Here is a 15,391-nt window from a genome sequence, read left to right as displayed (position 1 = left end):
CAAGACGCAGTGATTAGATTGTCTCTTAGTGGAGATGGTCATTGCCTGATATTTGTTTGGCATGAATGTTACTTGTCAATTTTCAGCCCAAGCCTGGATATTGTCCAGATCCTATTGCATTTGCTCATGGATTGCTTCAGTATCTGAGGATTTGTGAATGGTGCTGAACATTATCTAATCATTGGTAAACATCTCCACTTCTGACTTTAAGATGGAGGGAAGGTCATTGATGAAGCTGCTGAAGATGGTTGGGCCTAGGGCACTACTGTGAGGAACTTCTGCAGAGATGTCCTGGGCCGGGAATTGAAAGTCGTGGAGGAGATGGTTGGGTGTGGGTGGTATCTCAAAATGCATGTGGGGTGTTCCTGGACCAAGGGCTACAGGATGGTGTCAAGATATGAAGAGATGCATTCGGTGGGGCAGGAGCAGACAGAGATGATGGGTTGACTAGGGCAATCAGGTTTGTGAATTTTGAGTAAGGGGTAACACCGGACAGTGTGGGGTTACAGGACTATGAGGTTGGTGGCTGTTACTTGGGATCTGGGTGTTATTGGCGTGATCAGCATTTGTTTCCCAGTCCGAATTGCCCTTGAGCTGAATGGCTTTCTATGTCATTTCTGAGGGCAATTTGAAGTCACTCACATTTCTGTATGTCCAGAGTTACTTGTGGGCCAGACTGGGTAAGTTTGACAGGTATCCCTCCCTAAAGGACATTAGGAAATCAGTTTTTTTCATGATAATCAACAATGATTACATGGCCTGAGAGAAAGTGAGGACTGTAGATGCTGGAGATCAGATTTAAAAAGTGTGCTGCTGGAAAAGCACAGCAGGACTCCATTAGTCCAGCTTTTTTAAAATGCCTTGTTTATTTATTTCAGATTTCACCAACCCCAATTCAAATCCATGCCTAGTTATTTGACAATACCATGACACCACTGTCTTTCCTTAAATCTTTATCTCCGTTATCTCTGCTGATTAGTGCATGCTTTCCAAGTGCACATTTTTCCTTTCTCAAGACATGGTTTGATGCAGAACAATTGACCGAGGACGCTGGAATTTTTGTGATGAGATGAGAACTTGAGGGTCAGTTTCAAACTAAGACAGCTTCCATTTACGTTGGAAAAGAGTAGAATTTCTTTTCTTTCAGAGGGTTGAGAGTATTTGGAGCTCTTCCTCAGACAGCATGGAGGCGGGGTCATTGAAATTTTTTCAAGGCATAAGGAGGTAGATTCTTGATTAACAAGGGATACAAAGGCCATTGGAGGTAAGCAGACCCAAGTGGAGTTGAGGTTCCAATCTTGAGGGGCTGAGTGGTCTACTCCTGCTCTGAATTGGCATGTTTGTGCATCTCTGTGTTGGGCAGGGTCTTTTAAATAGATAGCCCAAGAATAACTCTGATTGTGGAAGCTGACATAGATTGTTTCTACATTTCTTCAAAATTTCATTAAACCTTTCAATAATGCCATCCCAGCAAGTGCTTAATGAGCATTAGTAATATATTTTGATTTGGTTTTATTATTGTCACATGTACTGAGATACAGCAAAAAGTATTGTTTTACATGCTATCCAGGTGATGTGCCCGAAACGTTGAATTTCCTATTCCTTGGATGCTGCCTAACCTGCTGTGCTTTAACCAGCAACACATTTTCAGCTGTGATCTCCAGCATCTGCAGACCTCATTTTTTACCCGAATCATACCATACATCAGTGTAATAGAACAGAATGCAGAATACAGTAAAACATCTCCCCCACTAATTGTATCATTCAGGTCTGTCCAACTGCTCCTTAAACAGTTAACAATATCCAACAATGCCCATAGATCTAGATACCATCTATCAACCCCTCAAAAAACAAACAGGAAATGACATCACCACAAACCCCAGGAACCCCATCCAGGAGAAAGATATAAATAGAAAGCAGGAGACAACAGCTTCACTTCACTTGGAGGTCGCCACTGATGATGTTACCTAGCCAGGTAATGAAACGTCTGGATATCAAACCTACAGCTCAGCGAGCAAACCTATACCCTAAACCTCAACCTGAGCTACAAACCTTACGAAAATCCAACAATGCCATTATGACACCTTAATATTGCAGTAGTCTTGTACAGTTTGAGTGGCTGGTTACTTCATCATTTATCTGGCTAGACATCAAAATCCATTCCAATAAGCAAGGGAACATTATAAAATCCCTATAGTGTGAAAGCAGGTCATTCAGCCCATCAAGTCCACACCAACCTTCTAAGAGCATCCCATCCAGACACAACACCCCCCTTATCCCTGTAATCCTCTATTTCCTGGGGCTAATCCATCTAATCAGCACATCTTTGAACTGTGGGAGGAAATCAGGGTGCCCAGAGGAAACCCACACAGACACGGGGAGAACATGCAAACTCCACACAGACAGTGTGGAATCAAACCTGGATCCCTGGTGCTGTGAGGCGGCAGTGCTAACCACTGAGCCACCCGGGCCACCTAAGCAACAGTCAGTGAAAGAGAAACAAATCACTTAGGTGTGAATTTCCCACATATGAGCTCTCAATGTGACGTTTTGTCGACTTGGGACTGTGTATTGAGGAACCATTTGGATACAGCCTTCCATCCATCATGGAAACAAACACAAAATCCGAAAGAATTATGAATGCTGTAAATCGGAAACAAAATCAGAAATTGCTGGAAAAGCTCAGCAGATCTAGCAGCATCTCTGAAGAGAAATCAGAGTCAATGTTTTGGGTTGAGTGACCTTTCCTGAGAAGTGGGTACAAGCATGTTGGCTTCCTATTTGCGGTTGCTGGTTACTAGTGACCTTCTGTACTCCAAAAACATACAAGCAGAAAATGCATGGCTGGGTTGTGTGGCAAATTCCTATTTATTCTCTAAATGTAATAACTCCAACATATCCAATCTCAGGAATTCCTGACTGCACGTGGTTAGTGATTTATCAGATATTTTAAGATTAGGAGCACGAGTTAGATCAGGCAAAACCACAAAAGCTGCTGGCTAGCAACTCAGCAGCCTCTGTGGAGAGTGAGAAATGCAGTTATATGTAGCTTCTGCAGCACTTTGTTGTTATGTTTGTGTAGGAATCTCTAGTTGGTTTTTGGGACAGACAGTTCTGAATTTGTCACTATTTGTGTGGGGGATAAAACGTGTTTCCTGATTTTGCAGTCACATGGCTGGCTGTAATTTGAAGAACACACAGTTGAGTTCTCTGGGGTGGAAGCGGATAGGTTGAGAATGTTGGGTGTTGCTCAGGCTTGCTCGGCTGTGAACTACAAGTCCCAGCAAGCTGCTGCAGCAAGGGGGAGGGAGGCTGGTTCTTCCTCATTGCGAAGCCGGCTTTGACCTTTCTGATGCAAGGAATAGGTTTCCGTGAGGGCATCAGACGTCCTTGTGGACTCTCGGACACATCGTAAAGGTTCGAACGCAGTCCTCAGGGAAGAAACAGTATTTCAAACAACAACAAAAAAACACAGCGAGGGACTGGAGGAGAAGATCCCGGAGTGCGGGAGAAAATAGCCAAGAGCATGTATGTACATATTTAGATCAACCCTCAGCCCTTCCTGCCAGAATCTGCAAATAAAAGGCCTGAAGATTAAGCAGGTTTGTGACAATAGAAACATTGATTGCGTTGTGAAAGGATATAATCGGGGATTAATGACCAATAATGCGGACAAAAGTTTCCTTTAAATATCTATCGTGTTGCTTACGACATGATCAGTACTGCTGTTTAATATAAAATGATAGGTATAAATTCCAGGTGCATTTAGGTCAACACTAGTGTTCCATCGTAAAGCCTTTTTTTTACGCGTTTGTAAAGACAAAAAGTCCAAGGTGTTAATCTGCATGTGGCTGTGAATTAAAGGAGGCAGTATTGTCTATGGGTTGGACAGTACATGCTTGGGATTGTGTTCTCACAGTTACCGGTGTTCAGCGTGTTATTAGTTTGCAATTACAACCGTCTATCTGGATAGGAAGTCAAGAGGTTAAAGCATCTGCATTTGGAAATTCTTCTTCAAAATAATCAAGTTGCATACTGCTTGCCTTATAGTCACCAGTATTATGTTGGAAAGAGGAACTGAGGTGATAAACCCGGACTAGAATGTCTCACTCCAGCTGCTTGTGATGTAAGATCAAAAGAATATAGTTTCCAACCTATTATTTTAGTAATTGTATAAGTGCCCACCCTCCCTGCTTTTCAGAGGAAGTTTGTGTCACTACTTTTGGATTAGAAGCTCCAGGTTCAATTCCCACCTCAAGACTTGATGTCTCTGGAAAGTTTGTTGATTAATGGCCATTAATCAATCTGTAAATCCTTCTGATTTACGTGTGGTAGTTAGTAAGAGTGGGACAACCATGAGGGAGTTGTAATGTAACAACTTTGCTGCATTAAAAGACCCCATGTGCAGGTTCTTGACATGGGGAAGTGTCATCTATATTCTGAATGGCTACCACACACACACATGCGTGTGCATGCCCACACACAAGACACACACACACACACACACCCCCTAATCCTCATATCATTTAATGTTGAAAAATGTATTGCTGGAAAAGCGCAGCAGGTCAGGCAGCATCCAAGGAGTAGGAGAATCGACGTTTCGGGCATAAGCCCTTCTTCAGGAAATGAAGGAAATTATATGTCCTATAATGTTCCCAAGCTCAAACCACAGCCATCCAGATAGCTGATGTTGCTCTCAGATATGCATGGGCAGATTTTCTTCTGAGTTATATTTATAGTCAACTAATTTCCTCTTTGTGAGGGAAGCATCTGAAGTCTGCTTGGCAGCAGCCTACAATAAGATAAGACATTTAACCCATTGACAAGCCACTGCTATTAAGTGACCATCTATGTTGGCACTGGAGGAAACCACACAGTAATAAGAAGATAAGAACTAGGAGCAGGAGTAGGCCATTCAGCCCCTCGACCCTGCTTCTCTAGTCAATACAATCATGGCAGATCCCATCTCACTCTCAACTCCAATATCCTGCTCGCTCTCCGATAATACTTAAACCCATTACTAAGTAAAAATCTGTCTTTCTCCCCTTTAAATTTACTCAATGTCCCAGCATCCACTGCATTCTGCGGTTGTGAATTCCCCACATTCATGAACATTTGAGAGAAGTAATTTTCATTTATGTTTTAAATCTTCTATCCCTTATGTTGAAACACTCCCTTGGGACCTAATCATTAAGTGTGTAAGTCCTGCTAAGGTTTGCTTTCCCAAAATGCAGCACCTCACATTTATCTAAATTAAACTCCATTTGCCACTCCTCAGCCCATTGGCCCATCTGATCAAAATCCTGTTGTAATCTGAGGTAACGTTCTTCGCTGTCCATTACACCTTCAATTTTGGTGTCATCTGCAAACGTATTAACTATACCTCTTATGCTCACATTCAAATCATTTATATAAATGATGAAAAGTAGTGGACCCAGCACCGATCCTTGTGGCACTCCACTGGTAACAGGCCTCCAGTCTGAAAACAACCACCACCCTCTGTCTTCTATCTTCCAGCCAGTTCTGTATCCAAATGGCTAGTTATTCCTGTATTCCATGAGATCTAACCTTGCTGACCAGTCTCCCATGGGGAACCTTGTCGAATGCCTTACTGAAGTCCATGTAGGTCATGTCTACCGCTCTGCTGTCATCACTCCTCTTTGTTACTTCAAAAAACTCAATCAAGTTCATGAGACATGATTTCCTACACACAAAGCCATGTTGACTATCCCTTGCCTTTCCAAATACATGTACATCCTGTCCCTCAGGATTCCCTCCAATAACTTGCCCACCACCAACATCAGGCTCGCCGGTCTGTATTTCCCTGGCTTGTTCTTACCATCTTTGGTAAATAATGCGCCACGTTAGCCATCCTCCAGTCTTCTGGCACCTCAGTTGTCACTATCGATGATACAAATATCTCAGCAATGGGCCCAGCAGTCACTTCCCTAGCTTCCCACAGATTTCTAGGGTACACATGACCAGGCCCTGGTGATTTATCCACTTTTATATGTTTCAAGACATCTAGCACTTCCTCCCCTGTAATATGGACATTTTTCAAGATGTCACTGTATATTTCCCTACATTCAATATCTTCCATGTCCTATTCCACAGTAAATACTGATGCAAAATACACGTTTGGTATCTCTCCATCTCTTGCGGCTCCACACAAAAGCCGCCTTGTTGATATTTGAGGGGCCCTAATCTCTCCCTAGTTACCCTTTTGGCCTTAATGTATTTGCAAAAACCCTTTGGCTTCTCCTTAACCCTATTTGCCAAAGCTAACTCATGTCCCCTTTTTGCCCCCCTGACTTCCCTCTTAAGTGTACTCCCAGTGCCTGTATACTCTTCTGAGGATTCACTCAATCTATCCTGTCTATGTCTGACATATGCTTCCTTCTTTTTCTTAACCAAATCCTCAATTTCTGTAATCATCCAGCATTCCCTACCTGCCTTTCCTTTCAGCCTAATTGCAATACACTGTCTCTGGATTCTTGTTATCTCATTTCTGAAGGCTTCCCATTTTCCAGCTATCCTTTTACCCAATCAGCTTTTGAAAGTTCTTGCCTAATGCCATCAAAATTAACCTTCCTCCAATTTAAAACTTCAACTTTTGTCAACTTCAAAGTCTATCCTTTTCCAGTACTATTTTAAATCTAATAGAATTATGATCACTGGCCCCAAAGTGCTCTCCCACTGACAGCTTAGTCATCTACCCTACCTTATTTCTCAAGAGTAGGTCAAATTTTGCACCTTCTCTCGTAGGTACATCCACATACTGAATCAGAAAATTTTCTTGTACACACTTAACAAATTCCTTTTCGTCTAAATCCCTAACACTATGGCAGTCCCAGTCTATGTTTGGAAAGTTAAAATCCCCTACCATAAGCACCCTATTGTTCTTCCAGATAACTGCGATCTCCTTACAAATTTTGTTTCTCAATTTCCTGCTGACTATTAGGGGTCTATAATACAATCCCAAAAAGGTGTTTGTCCCTTTATTTCTCAATTCCACCCAAATAACTTCCCTGGATATACCCCCCTCCACTCAGTATATATAACTCAGTAATGTTATCCCTGATCAAAAATGCCACTTCCCTTACTGCCTTGCCTCTCTTTCTGTCCTTCCTGTAGCATTTGTATCTTGTATACCTTTGTTTGTCGTACCCTCATCCTCTAAATCCAGAGAGTACAGGCTGTAACTGCTCTAGGGCTAAAAAGAACCTTGGGTAGATTTTCATCTACCCCTGCTCAGGCTGATAATGTGAGCAGTACTCATTTTTCCCCTTGTAGCATCCTTGATTAATCGAGGATGGGCAACTGATGGTTTGATTTCATCATGGGGTAAGGCAAAGAGACAATTCTCAAGTCTGTCTCAGCTGCAACAAAGATTGAACTCCTGCCAGTTGACATTATTCTGGACCACACACTCACCGTCTTGTTCATTGAGCTAACTATTGCAAAACTCCCATACCCTAGTCTGAACACTAGGCTGGTGAACTTTCATTCTGTTGGTATAAAGCTGGGGTGCTCTTCTCTGACAGATTGTCACTCAGGTGGCACCGACAGAAATCTATTTCATAAGCTTTTCAGTTAACAGCATTGTACAGTGGAGACGAGGCCATTTAGCTCATTGTGTGTTGTCTCATTGAAAGAGCTATCCAGTTGACCTCAGTATCTCTGCACATCTCCCTAAAGAAAGTAACTGTTGAATCTGTTTCCACCATTACCACCCTTTCAGGCAACACATTCTAGATCAGAGAAAGCCCTCCTCTCTCATTTGCTTCTTTTATGCCAATGATCTTTCATCTGGATTCTGATCTTCCTGCCAGTGGAAACTATTCCTCCGTCTAGGGCGCTCTGGTATAAAGCGCATTTCATCAACGGTAATTGGTTATAACACGATTGACAAATTGTGGACAGTGTTCGGATAATATGAACGTTCTACGAAATGGGTATAGTGATCTTCTACAGTGCTATTTTCTGCAGTGGTTTTCTATAGCCTGGGATTGCAGAGGAACCCAACTGTAGCATTATAGCAGAACAAACTCTATCCACTCTGTCAAAGCCTCTCCTAATTTTAAACACTAAATCGCTGCACTTTTTGAAGGAAAGAGCAAGTCCCGAAGGAGAAGAGTTGGACAGAATTGAAGAATGAACTTTGTTTCTGTCTCCGAAGATACTGCCACACCTGCTGAGTTTCTTTGTGTTTTGATTTATTATTGACTTACAACCCAAGTCTGTTTGTTACCCAACTCTTGGTTTTGTAAAGGAGTGCAGTGTTAGACCCGTAGGAGAGTGCAATTAAAAACTGGAGTTTCACATTTTGGGAAGCGTATTTGTAATTCAAAGGAGATGTTCACTGATGCTGCTGTGTGACCCTGTTTTTGAAACCTCATTAGAGACAAAAAAAAACTGCAGATGCTGGAATCCAAAGTAAGCTGGCAGGAGTCTGGAAGAACACAGCGGGCCAGGTAGCATCTGGAGGTGGGAAGTCGATGCTTCAGGACTGGATGTGGGTGTGGGGGGAGCTGCAGATAAAGGGGGTGGTAGGGACAGGGTGGTGAAGTGGGGATAGGTGAAGACAGGTGGAGGGTCAAAGAGCTGGAGGGCTGAGGTGGTCATCCTTGGGAGACAGAAGACAGAATTAGCGAAGACTGAATCCAACACATCTGTAAAGTTTCTTTATTTGAAATAACAATTATTTTGATGAAGGAGTATGATGAATGTATCAATACAATTTTACTATGAGGTTATGGTCATGGTTATATGAGTGGAGACACAAGTTTGAATCCCAACTTGGTAGTTGTGAAATACAAAGTAAGTAACACAATCCAAATTTACAAGTTAGTTTCAGCAATGGTGAAACTGAAACTACCAGATTCCTCTAAAACCACTCCAAACACCATTTTACGTTTTTAAAGATTCTTTCACAGGATGGCTAGGCTGTTATCTTGAAGTGCTCCAGCCTATGTGGGGTTGGTATACCCACAGAGCATAGAGATAAACTGGCAGCAAGTTTGTTTTGACGGCAGTGTTCACAAGGTTTGAAGGAGCCTTTCTGAGTTTTAATAATCTCAGCTTTAAACTTAGAATGAATTGAGAACTCTTTTTCGTTTCCACCCCTTCTCTGAATTAAGTTATTAGATTTTAGAGAATAGGGAAATCAAGCAAATGTTCCTGCAAGGAATGATGAATAAAGGGTTCCTGTTGCAGATTACTGTCTAATATTTATAGATTTGGAGTTTTCTCTCTATTACTGTGGATTATTGCAAACCAGCCATTTGGCTAACTGAGCTAACCAACACCTCATGCTATGTTACCCAACTATATCATATAATATTAGGATAGATTATACAACAAAATCAATTAGCACCAGCCAAGTCAGTTTTAAAAAACCACTCTCCGATTAGTTTGCAGGTGTTTGAAGTTCAACTTGTTGTGTTGCTCAATTTAACAGCCTCACTTTTTAGTATTATTTCTTGAGGCAGAGTGCATCCAAAACCGATCTCTTTAATAACAATGGGTGGACTTGCCATTTGAATTTGTAACCAAATTCTAAGCAAATGTATTTCCCTCAGGGACATTGAAGGGACGATTTAAATGCTGAAGGCTGTTCCCACATGATAAGCCTCAAGTCAACAAACTCGAACCTGGACGATCTTTTGTGATGTATTAATTATCAAACCAATTTCTGACCTCTGTTTTTATTGAGGCATTGATTAATTTGTTTAACTTCAATTATTGGGGGAAAATTCGTCACATGCAATAATAAGTGGTTATTTATTAACATACCAACATGTTTTACAGCCTCCATTGAAGCCAGAAAATAAAGATAGAAATTGTACTTTTATAGAACCTTTTGTCTCTGATTGTTAGTTTGCAATTAATTATCTTCGAGGAGGAACTCCTATAACTGTGGGTGAACGTAGCAGGCAATCTCACACAGCCAAGTCCCAAAGCAAATAACATTAATAAATCTGTTTAGCTGTTTCTGTTTTGGGTGGCAATGTTTGTTGTTTAAAGGAGAATTGTTGACCAAGCTTCCTGAGAATTTCCTGTTTCACTCTAAACAGTGCCATGGAACAGCCCAGATCAGAATGTTTTATATCTTATGAGGAGAACAGCTCCTGCAGCAACACTCCCAGTACTGCAGTAAAATGCCAGTTTACATTGTTTCTTTAAATCCTCAAGTGGGACTTGAACCCACAACACTGGGAAGAACAACCTTGGCAGAAACAATCCTAGTGTCCAGCATTTCATATTTTTAAAATTTTTTTAAAAAAGTCCTCCAGTGGCTTTCAGCTGACAGGAAGAGTAGATATATCACAAAATTGGATCTTGCTGTGTGTTGTCTCTTTACTGCTTCATGTTTCATTAATTGAATGATGCTTCACTTAATGTCCTTGGTCAAGTTCCCATTCTTGTGCATGTTTGAAGAGTGAATGTTCCCTGGCTTTTTGACCCTGGTTCCACTGCAGTGAGTCTACCCCTGCTTACTTTTGACTGGACAATGTTGGCAGTGTTTACTGAAGAACAATGCAGATTGAAACTTCTGGGGATTGGTTGTTCAGTGTTTCCCTTCTCTGGTCTAGGGTTATCGAGATGGACACCGTGCAGGGCTGACTGAGGTCAGCGAACTGAATGTAGATCTAGGATTCCATCCACAACCATACCAATTAGTAACAGAAGTAGGACATTCTGCCCATCAATCCTGCTGCTACATTCAGTAAAATCATAACTGATCTCTTTGTGTTCCCATTATCATCCATTCCTCATAACTTTTGATTCCCTTGGATTTGATTTGCCTTTGATTCCCTCATAAAAATCTAGCTACATTTGCTTTAAAAATGTTGAGTGACTGCTCTTCCACCTTTTTTGAGGCAGCAGGTTCCAAAGTCACATGTACCTCTGAGAGAAAAAGAAAATCCCGAATCTTTGTCCTAAGGGGGCGATCCCCAACATTTCAAAGGTTGATTGGACTCATCCACAGGAAGAAACACCCGTCCCATATTCACCTTGTCAAGACCATTCAGGATCTTGTATATTTCAATTATGTCACCCCTCACTATTCTAAACTCTGTTGGAGCCAAGTGCAGCCTGTCCAGATTTCCCTTAAGAGACGACGCTTTCATTTCAGGCATCAATCTAGTAAACCTCCAAGACTCAATCACCATCTTTCTTTAAATAATACTGGCTATTCAAGACTTGTGATGACCCTCGTTTATAAGGATTACTGCCATATTCTGTGGTGTTTATGGGACGACCTGACTGATCTTTATATTTAAGAAAAAATGTACAGGAGACGCCAAGTATAAGTACTCCTTGAAAAAACTTTGAGAATAAGATTTTAGTCCAATTTGCACTGACCGTGGGAACGAGCCTTGACATTGTCCCAATGTTGAGGATGTTTGATATGAAAATTTACCTGTTCTTGTCTTCATAAGTAAAAGATTCCCTGATTCACGAGAAAAAATGTATGTTACTAAGGTAAAAGGAACAAATGCTTTTTCCAAGCATGAATAAGTGAGGAAATTTCAGCACTTCCTCGGCATCCTGATGCAGATTCTGAATGGTCTAAATGAGAAGGAACATTGATGTATAAGTTTAAAACTGGACACGTCTGAGCTCATATTTATGTCTAATCTGGTGTTACTTATTTTAAAGTTGATGTTCAGAGATATTCTGGAAGTAGTTATTTGCATTTGAATTCCCCTGTAAGTGACACCATGAAACTTTTTACTTGAATCATCTCGAAACTAAAGAGGTATTGGATGGTGTCGGTCCCTCAATATAATCTCTTCTTCACCATCACAAGCTCCAGTGAGAAAAGTCCCAGCTTATCCAGCTTTTCCTTACAACTCAAACCTTTCGTATCCAGCAATATTCTTGTAAATCTTTTCTGAACCCTCTCCAGCTTGATAATATCCTTCCTATAGCTGGGCAACTGGAACTGGACACTACTCCAGAAGAGGCCTCACCAATGTCCTGTACAACTCCAATATAACGTCCTAACTCCTATACTCAAAGGATTGAGCAATAGCCAAAACAAGAATGCCAAACGTCTTTTTAACCGTCCTCCTTCACTCAGGGTGTGGTGAACATCTGGACTGCTGTATCACAGAGTGGTGTGGAGATCACAGACTCCCGAAAGTGCAGATAGAGGCCATTTGTTCCTCCTGAACAGCGTCCCACCTTATCTCTGTAGCCTTGCATTTTCCATGGCTAATGCACCGAGCCTACACATTCTGGAACACTACAGGACAATTTTTGCATGGCCAGTCCACCTAACCTACATATCTTTAGGCTGTGGGAGGAAACTGGAGCAACCACAGGAAACCCATGCAGACCAAGCCACCCAAATTTAATCATTGAGTATGTTCAAGACAGGCATTGATGTATAGTCATGGAGCACAGAAACAGATCCTTTGGTCCAACTCATCCATGCTGACTAGGAATCCCAAACTGAACTGGTCCCATTTACCTGCAATTGGTCCATATACCTCTAAACCTTTCATATTCATGTCCCTGTCCAAACGTCTTTTAAATGTTGTAGTTGTACCTGCCCCTACCGTTTCCCCCGGCAGCCCATTCCATAAACGCACTACCCCCTGTGAAAAAGTTGCATCTCGGGTCCCTTTTAAATCTTTCCCAGCTCACCTTAAACCAATGCCTCTAGTTTTGTACTCCCTTACCCTTGGAAGAAGACTTTGATTTTTCACCTTATCTATGCCCTCATAATTTTATAAACCTCTGTCAGGTCAACCCTCAGCTTCCGACTTTCTAAGGAACAAAATCCAGCCCCTCTCCTTATAACTCGACCCCCTCCTTGTAAATTTATGTGAGCTGTTTCTGTAGCGGGTGACCAGAATTGCATGCGGTATTCTAAAAGTGGCCCTACCAATGCCCTGCACAGCCGTAACATGATATCCCAACTCCTATACTCAATGCTCTGACCAATGAAATCAAGCATCTCAAACACCGCTTTCACCATCCTGTCTACCTGCGACACCACTTTGAAGGAACTATGTACCTGCTTACATGATATCCCAACTCCTATACTCAATGCTCTGACCAATGAAATCAAGCATCTCAAACACCGCTTTCACCATCCTGTCTACCTGCGACACCACTTTGAAGGAACTATGTACCTGCTTACATGATATCCCAACTCCTATACTCAATGCTCTGACCAATGAAATCAAGCATCTCAAACACCGCTTTCACCATCCTGTCTACCTGCGACACCACTTTGAAGGAACTTTGTACCTGCTCCCCGAGGTCCTTTTGTTTGGCAGCTTTCCCCAGGGCCCCACCATTAACAGTGTAAGTCCTGCCCTGCCCTGGTTATCTGACCAAAATGCAACACCTCTCACTTGTCTAAATTAAACTCCATCTGCCACTTATGGACCATTGACCCATCTGATCAAGATCTTGTTGCAGTCTGAGATAATCTTCTTCACTGGCCACTACACCACCAGTTTTGGTGTCATCCACAACCTTACTACCATGCTTCCTATGTTCTCAACCAAATTGTTGATGTAAATACCAAACAACAGTGGACCAAGATCTTTAACATCTAGGAATGTATCAATGGGATATGGGGATAGTGCACAAAAAAGGCATTGAAGTAGAAGATCACTAAGGACCTAGTCGAATGGCAGAGCAAGCTTGAGGGGCTGAGTGGCTACTTCCTAAATTCTTTCTGCGTCCTATGTTCCTACTTCAGCCAGAACGAAGATTGAACCCCTGATTAATCTGATCTCTATGGGGTTATCTAGCCACTCAACTCCTTCATTAGACTTATCTTGTACACATCAGGGAATTTTGCAAGAAAACAATATTTACAATTATTGAACATCTAACTGATGATCTCGGGATCAAGCTGGAGCAGAGATGAGCCACAGGGGGATTTAGGTGGCACAAGATCCCATTCTCTTATTGTCATCAATCTCCCCTTTCAAGCTCTGAAGGTTACTAATTTCCAGGCGTCTGAATTTCATGTTCATCTAAATGAACGCTTGCTTTAGCGGCTGACTTCCTTCTGTTTGATTTCAGTCACTCGGGGAATGAGAAAATGGAGGCTGATGTTCACAACAGGAAGGTGCCTTGGGAGGTCAATGGTTCCTTGGCCCCAGCTGACCTCCAGCGTGGTAACAGATCAGAGAGTCCCACACCCGGCCTGGTGGAAGGTACTGAGCCAGGTAAGAAGTTCTTTCCAGAGTAAAGTGAAGAATGAACGAGAGAGAGAGCATTCAAGGCTGTCACCTTAAGATCTTGCATTACATCTGACAGTTAAACAATACTCTCTAAGCTTTTAACTGAAGCAGCTGGTAAATGTTGAAGGATGTTTCATGCACAAAGCGCACGTAATACACATGCGTGCGCACACAAACACTGCTTGATTACAGCCAGAGAAATCCAATGACTGTCTCTCTCCCCTAGCCCAGACACACTTGGAGCCAGTTGAGATCAGTAGATCCAGCAACACTTAGACCCGACCCAATGGTCTTCTCTAACAATGGGCCTTCATTACCCTGTCTCTCCTGCTTAATTTCTTGGTGTTGCTGAAAGATCCAGACAGGTTAACGAGGTGAGGAGCGTTTGCTGCAAAAGAAAAGACTAAGGTCCATTCAGGCCCCTTTTAGGTAACCACATGATGTAACAATAGGTTTCTCATAGCAACCACCAAGCTGGACGTGATGTGAGGAAAATCTCATGGTGGAAATCATTGACAATGTGAGGTTCTGGTTGTCAGTTCCCATCAAACAAATCCTCCCTCCAACTCTGTCACCTTTCCCCTCCTTCCATTCCTCCAACAAACATGTGGTGCTTTCCACATGGATGTTGGAGGTAAGCATGAGGTTTGTGTATTGGTAGGCATGTTTACTGTGTGTGCACTGCTTTTTCATTCAAGGGATGTGGGCATCACTGGCCAGGCCAGTATTTATTACCCATCCCTAATTGCCCTGAGGGCAGTTAGGAACCAGCCACAATGTTTTGGGTCTGAACTTGCAGGTCAGGATGGCAATTACCTTCCCTAAAGGACAGTGAACCAGATGGGTTTCTCCTGACAAATGGCAGTGATTTAATGGTCATCATTAGGCTGTCATTTCCATGTTTTAATTGAATTCAAATGTCACCATCTGTCTTAGCTGGATTCGAATCAGGGTCAGAACATCAGAACATTACCTGGGTCTCTGGATTAACTCTGTGTGTGTGTGTGTGTGTGTGTGTGTGTGTATTGCATGTCCTGTTTCCCCCCCCCCCCCCCTCCATTGGCTGTCTGAAAGGACTAAGATCCCTTTTATTTTGACAGGTAGTTTCTCCAGACATGCGTCAGCCGCTTGACGCAGCAGGCTCCCACACACAATGTAATATTGAGTGGTAA

At 42.3% G+C, this 15,391-nt stretch overlaps 1 protein-coding gene across 4 annotated transcripts in view; it reads left to right on the top strand.

Moving 5' to 3' along the window:
• mon1a (MON1 secretory trafficking family member A) overlaps positions 1–15,391 on the top strand; it is a 60,961-nt gene that overhangs the window by 25,681 nt on the left and 19,889 nt on the right. For 2 of the 4 annotated variants that reach the window (XM_060835394.1, XM_060835396.1), the window contains exon 3: positions 14,059–14,204. In XM_060835394.1, the coding sequence (XP_060691377.1) occupies positions 14,078–14,204 (127 nt within the window). In that variant the 5' untranslated portion in view covers positions 14,059–14,077. Of the gene's footprint in view, positions 1–3,362; positions 3,603–14,058; positions 14,205–15,391 lie in introns of those variants that run through there. The other 2 variants (XM_060835393.1, XM_060835392.1) reach the window with 2 other exon arrangements.

This window comes from Hemiscyllium ocellatum, chromosome 14 (genome assembly GCF_020745735.1).
Source record: "Hemiscyllium ocellatum isolate sHemOce1 chromosome 14, sHemOce1.pat.X.cur, whole genome shotgun sequence".
NCBI lineage: Eukaryota > Metazoa > Chordata > Chondrichthyes > Orectolobiformes > Hemiscylliidae > Hemiscyllium > Hemiscyllium ocellatum.
This window is presented reverse-complemented; position numbering and strand designations above follow the sequence as displayed.